The 6,755-nt window shown below is 36.4% G+C and overlaps 1 protein-coding gene across 1 annotated transcript in view; it reads left to right on the top strand.

Annotated features, from left to right (window-relative positions):
* Nucleotides 1-1,753: 1,753 nt before the first annotated feature.
* The window catches only part of SLC16A9 (solute carrier family 16, member 9), a 32,218-nt gene continuing 27,216 nt past the window's right edge, over nt 1,754-6,755 (top strand). Inside the window, exon 1 of the mRNA XM_005865110.2 lies at nt 1,754-1,984. Coding sequence (XP_005865172.1) covers nt 1,789-1,984 — 196 coding nt within the window. The 5' untranslated portion in view covers nt 1,754-1,788. The remainder of the gene's footprint in view (nt 1,985-6,755) is intronic.

The following is a 6,755-nucleotide window of genomic DNA, read 5'->3' as shown; positions in this document are numbered from 1 at the left end:
TGAATGGATGATTGATATTCCTAATGCCTTTCTCTATTATCTGATGAAACCACAGCCAGGGCAATGGCTTGGCAAAATCTTTGAGCAAAGAAGACTCTGTTGACCTTGACTATAAACCTGGCATGGTGAAGAGACACAAGGAAGTGTAGATTAAGTGGGAGCAGGGAGGTCAGGCTTTGGACTTCCAAATGCATTGCCACATATATTATTTCAGAACTTAGAAAAAGAAGAAACATTTTCAAATTTTTAAAAAATTATCATTTTGATACCAAAACTTAGTAAAAATTAAAAATAAAAATAGATAAATCTTACTTCTGAATTTAAAAATTCCCCTAAGTAGATTGATATAATAAAAATAGTGCATTAAACAAGGAAGATTTAATCCAATAATTCAAGGATAGCTTAATAGTAGAAAATACAGACATTATTACATTAAAAGTTATAAGGAAAAAATCATAATCATCTCCTTGGGTACTGGAAATGCAGTTGATAAAACATAGTAAGCATTCTTTATAACACTCAAAAATAGAAAAAATGAATGTTCATATAACTTGTGAAATAAACCTATCTTAGCCTCAGGGGCAGCACCTTGACATTTGAAGGCATTTCCACTAAAGTTAGAAACTAGACAAAGATATATACTCTTATTATTTAACATTATTTTGAGTGTCCTGTTCAATGCAAAGACAAAAGAAGGAAATCAGGAGTATAAAAGTTCAAAATAAGGAGGTAAAACTATCGGTTTGTAGATGATTATATAACTATATTTTATTAAGTGTTGTGTATACATAAAAGAATCATTTAAATGCAGGCAAGAGAATTTAGTAAGGTAGTAGGATTCAAAATTACCATACAGACATCAACAGATAAATCAAAGAAATAACCCCAATTATAATGTTAGTAAAAAGGATAAAATATCTAAAATAAAAAGAAATGTTGGGGACAACTTTAAACACTTAGAACACAAAAGTAGACTTGAACAAATGGAAATTAACACCATGTTCTTAGCTAGACTCAACATCATACAAAGTATTAATTTTCCTTAAATCGATATGTAAATTAACTTTAGTCCTCATGAAAACATCATCAGATATTTTTAGAGTCAGATTCAGAAATTTATATAAAAAAGGAAATAAACAAGAAGAGCCAAGGAAATACTGAAAAGCTATGCAATGATGGAGAGAGAGAGAGAGAGAGAGAGAGAGAGAGAGGAGAAACTTAGCCCCACTAGAACTTAAAATATATTTAAAATACTTTTTTTAAAGACTTGGTAATTAAATGAATGTGGTAATGGTGAGTGAATAGATAGATCAATGGATCTATCCAAATAAACCTATTCTTGCTAAGAATCTGCTTCCTGAGAACCCAAAGTGTAACAGTAAACCCAAATCAGTTATTTCAGTGGCTGGGTGAGGCTGGAAATGTGGTGAATGGAGATAAAATTGGGAAGGAGACTTTTAACTCTGTGCCTTTTTATAATTTAAAAAAAATGTTTACCTATGCCGCCATCTTGGTCTCTCCCAAATTTTCGACTTTTTATAATTTTAAAAAAGATTGGAGCCACATGTATGTATTATTTAAATCATAAATTAAAACATTTCAGGTTCACTTTATATGCCAGTGATATTTTATGCTTTTCCACGTGTATTTTTTGAAAACGTCTTTTATGTTTCAGTTTAGAAGGTATTTTTAATCCAAAATACTATGCCCCACCTCACTCTAAATATGCTTTTCTTTTCTGTTTTTGTTTAAGACCCACAGAGGCACACCTCCTGATCTCACCTTACAATGGAAATGAAGAAGTCACCTGATGGCGGATGGGGCTGGGTGATCGTGCTTGTCTCCTTCTTCACTCAGTTTCTGTGCTATGGATCCCCGATAGCCGTTGGAGTCTTGTACTTAGAATGGCTGGATGCCTTTGGTGAAGGGAAAGGAAAAACAGCCTGGGTCGGATCCCTCGCAAGTGGAGTCGGCTTGCTTGCAAGTAAGTGGGTAAATGTATGCTTCTCCTGACTCATTAGTCATTTAATTACGTTTGCTGCATCATTAACACTGTGTGCAAGGCGTAGTAGGCTATTTGTTTTTAAAGTATAACATGTTTTTCTTGCCTTCATTGAGATTATTTAACCACTCTTTCACTGTAATAAGCTTGTGTGAAAACACAAATTCCATAAGATATTCATTCATTCATGTCTTTATTCATTTATTGGCTACTGTGTGCCAGACAGTGTGCTAGATGCTGAATATGAAAAGATGAAGAGCAAACACATCATTCTGTCCTTAAGGGGCTCACAGTCTCGTGAGAGACACACTTCCATGAGTAAGAATGATACAGGGAAATGAGCGCAGTGATTCAGGAAATGATTCAGGCATGTCCACTGAATGCTGGTAGTCCTATCACATGTTTCATAATTATGCCTCTAATTCAGATATGCTGTGATCAAATCACATGTTCTACATTTGTATCACCTTTATAAGAAAAATTTTACATGGCAAAGGGCAGTCCCATCTCACAATGATGACGCTATTAAGGATTTTAATATAGTGTTTTTTAATAAGATATATGTGATATATTTTGTGTGACCTTCACATAATGTCTCCAAAAGTAATATTCTTGATAAACATTTATATCTGATATAATAGTGATTCCTATAATCTTTACAGAGAAAATAGCAGAGGGGATTTTATTTTCATTTTAAGACTTAAAATCATATGGCACTTCAATTTCTGGTGTAATAGTTTAAACTCTGCGATAATATTTAGTGATTATCACTCTAACTTGTTGGCAAACTTACAGGTGTGCTAAACTGGTGACGTAGATTGGATCATTAGCCCCAGGGTATCTTCCTGTGTGCTGTGAACTTGACATGATTTGTTGAGCAAATCACAATTTCTATTCTTACGGGGAAAATAAGGACATTTAATATAGAAATTTGTAAGGTATTTTTCAGCTCTAAAATAATTTGGAATGGAAATAAAATGCATTAGCCATTTCTTTTTTTAAAATGTTGTCTTTCCTAAATCATAAAGGGGACTTCTTAAAACAAAACAAAATGAAACAAAAACAGTTGCTTCCAATTGATGTTAAATTAAAACTAAGACTTGCTCCTAATGACTATGTACAGTGAGTGACTGGTTATTAGACTTGATGGTTATTAGACTTATTGTGATGATCACTTTTGTAAGGTATAAAATGTTGAATCACTATGTTGTGTACTTCATACTAATATAATATTGCATGTCATTTAATAATTAAAAATAAAGTAAAACAATAAATACATCCAACTTAAAAAAACAAAAACAAGACTTGAAAAACAATGTTGGATCATCTGGCCATGTCGCATAAGATCACTAAACATAACCAAACAAATGAAAATTATACTGTCATTTTGAGCTCAAGATAAACAGTAAAAGTTTGCCCAAGATTTGTTTGAAAGGGTTTTTACCACCCTGAACATGCATGATCTTGTCTGAAAGGGTTTTTCAAAATGTGAATTGTTTGTAAAACTGCAAAGTACAAGTGGATGATCATTTATATGTTAATATACATATTAATTTTGAGAAAATGATCTAATGTGAAGGGGAGAGAATTTTTTAATGTTCTCCAGTTAGTCACCATTTTTATCAGCAGATATTAAGTTAAACAGAAATGTAGCTACCTTGGTGGTCAGAGCTGAGGCTGAGACTCTGAAAACGAAACTGCACTCTATCCTTTTTCTAAGTTAACTCTGTCTCGAGGGCCAGGAGCAGCTCCTGTTACTTGTAGGCAAGGTTGGCTGCATAATTTGCAGGCCCCAGTGCAAAATGAAAATGCAGGGATCTTGTTAAAAAAAATAAAGAAAACAATAGAACAGCAAATCATTGTGTGGCCTTGCTAAGAGCTAAGCCCTGTGTACTTGCATAGGTCACAAGCCCATGAAGCCAGCCCTGCTTGAGGCTGGAGATACAGAGTATCCCACGCCCTGTGTACTTGGATAGGTCACAAGCCCATGAAGCCAGCCCTGCTTGAGGCTGGAGATATAGAGTATCCCACGCCCTGTGTACTTGCATAATTGCATAGGTCACAAGCCCATGAAGCCAGCCCTGCTTGAGGCTGGAGATATAGAGTATCCCACCGAAGTTCAGAGGAGACAACAAGTACTGGTGTCGGGGGTGGGATGTTGGTCTTAAGTCAGAGACTACTTCAAGTCCTGGCTCTACCACTATTTAGCTGAGAGATCTTGTGCAAGTCACTTAACTTTCATGTCATTAACTAGGAGAGGAGGTACTTGGAGCAGGTAATTACAGCTTTTGAAGATGAGCATAGAATAAGGAGACCAAAGGATTAGACAATGAGGAAATGGTGGGAAAAAATGATGGCTGAAGAGCTACCCTTTAAGGGGGTGTGTGTGTGTGTGTGTGTGTGTGTGTATGTTGTGTGTGTGTATGTGTGCACTTGATTGTTGTCCACTGAACATATGTGATGTTGGCTTCCCTTGGCTCTTCATAGCATAAATTAAAGGACAAATCCTGAAAACTATGGTAATATAGAATTAGCAAGAGGGGTCTATAAGTATGTGCACCACATTAACCATTTACTTTTTTGAGAACTTTGTTCTACAGAGAAACAAATAGATCAATATCTTGGAAATGGAAAAATATCTCATGTTGGTGATTCAAATGATTGTCATTGGTTCTTAACCAGGGGGATTGTTAGAATCACCTATAGAAAAATTTCAGCATATAATCACCTGGATTTGATCATTAGTCATTCTAAGTCAGTCAGTCTACACTGGGACCCAGATATGTGAATTTTTAAAAGCCCCAACGTGATTTTCAGTTGGGAACTACGTTTAAGCCTCTCTATTTAGAATTTCTTGATGTATGATTTGCTTAGACTTATTTATAAAGGGAACTATTGTATGTTTCTGCTTGGATGTGGCACTGCTTCTGCCACATAAATCATGAAAAATAAATTATGTTCAATGGTTCTGTTTTTTTTGTGGGGTTTTGGTGAAAAACACACGTAAATGGGCATCTTTGCATTCTTTTTGATAAAAGATAATCTATACATATGTGCATATATATATATATATATATACATCTTTTTTATAAAAGATGGGCTTATAAAAAGTTGTTTTAAAAAAAAAAAAATTTTTTTTATTGATTTCAGAGAGGAAGAGAGAGGGAAAGAGAGATAGAAGGATCCATGATGAGAGAGAATCATTGATTGGCTGCCTCCTGCACGCCTCCCACTAGGGATTGAGCCAGCAACCCAGTCATATGCCCTGACTGGGAATCAAACAGGTGACCTCCTGGTTCAGAGGTCGACACTTAATCACTGAGCCACAACAACCAGGCTACAGTTGCTCTTAAGTTCAGGAATATGTATGCATTACTGGAGTTTGTCCAAAAAGCCAATTTCCTACCCATCTGTGAGTGGTATGGAGAGGGTGGTGGGCCCAGGAGTCTTCTTTTAACTAGTTCCCCAGATGATTCTGATATAGGCAGGTCATATCATATGTGAGAAAAATGTGTTATTTTCTTTCCTCAGTTTTGTCCAAAGAAGGCAGGGTAGGCATCATCTTTGATTAGTTCTGTGATGTGACCTCTGGAACTTTACAATTGAGCAAGGCAACAGAGTAAGTACAATTGCCCAGCAGCATAGAAATTCTATTCTTCATGTACTTGTCCCTTAAGTTCTCGAAGTGCCCTGTGTGCCTGGCTCAGTCCAGCCACTTTCACTTACTTGATCTTAGTTTATCCTAAAAACAACACACTGAGATGGGCATTATTGTCCTTCAGGTTGAGTGACCTAGCCAATTTGAAACCCATTCTCTAAGAGAAAGTGGCACCTGAGTCCCAGTTTTCTAACCTGCTAAGCCTATTTCTTCATCTTTAAATTGAAGGCAATAAAAGTACCTACCTTACGTGCTTGTTGTTTAGAACAATTGGGGTAGTGCTTGGCATATGGTAAGTGCTCAATAAATATTGCTTAGTAGGGAACCAGAGTTACCCACAATAAAATTATTTTCCTAAGCAGTCCCAAAGAATCTGTAAAAGAAAGGGTCCCTTCAGGATGAAAGACAAAGACATTTCTAGAGGGGTGAGCAGGAGGGAGAGCTAGAACTTTGTCAAGATTGTGTCTAAGCATCTGAAATTTAAAGGACCACCACTTGTCTCTGACAAACCTAGATTTGGACAGTAGTTGAGTAGCATATTAGAGCTATGAAAAAAAATGCAATTCTTAACTTTACAGTCTTCATAATCTTAATTCCTTCTCTTTGAAACTTGAGTAGTTGAGGAGAAAATACTTCTTCCTCTGGCCTGATTTGTTTGTGCAGGTTATCCTCAGGATGCATAAAGATGAGTACCAAAGAGCCTACCTCTCTGAGTTATATATTGATAACAAGCTCACCATCATTATACTCCCCCACAGTCTCCTCTCCTCTGTGCTAGAAGGGATTAGTAGTCTCAAGGAAGAGACAGGAAAAAGAAAAGGTTACTGATAATTTGAGACATCCCAAATATCAAGGAGAATAGCAGGAACCAGACAATCTTTGGAGTTTTATAAGATAGGTGGGCCACACAGGAGGATGGGCTGTATAAGGTGGACGGTCAGGAAGAGGGCGGGCCATGCAAAGTCCTCATATGCACAAGTGTGGAGTCTGCACTGCAGATGATGCACTTTGGTTGAGTAAATTTGTCTGGAGAAGGAGAGATTGTGATGGCTGGGAGGTGTGATGGTCATTGTCAATTTGGCTAGGCCACATTCC

Source organism: Myotis brandtii, unplaced genomic scaffold (assembly GCF_000412655.1).
Source record: "Myotis brandtii unplaced genomic scaffold, ASM41265v1 scaffold196, whole genome shotgun sequence".
Lineage (NCBI taxonomy): Eukaryota > Metazoa > Chordata > Mammalia > Chiroptera > Vespertilionidae > Myotis > Myotis brandtii.
Note: the sequence above shows the minus strand (reverse complement) of the source record. Positions and strands in the feature narration are given on the sequence as shown.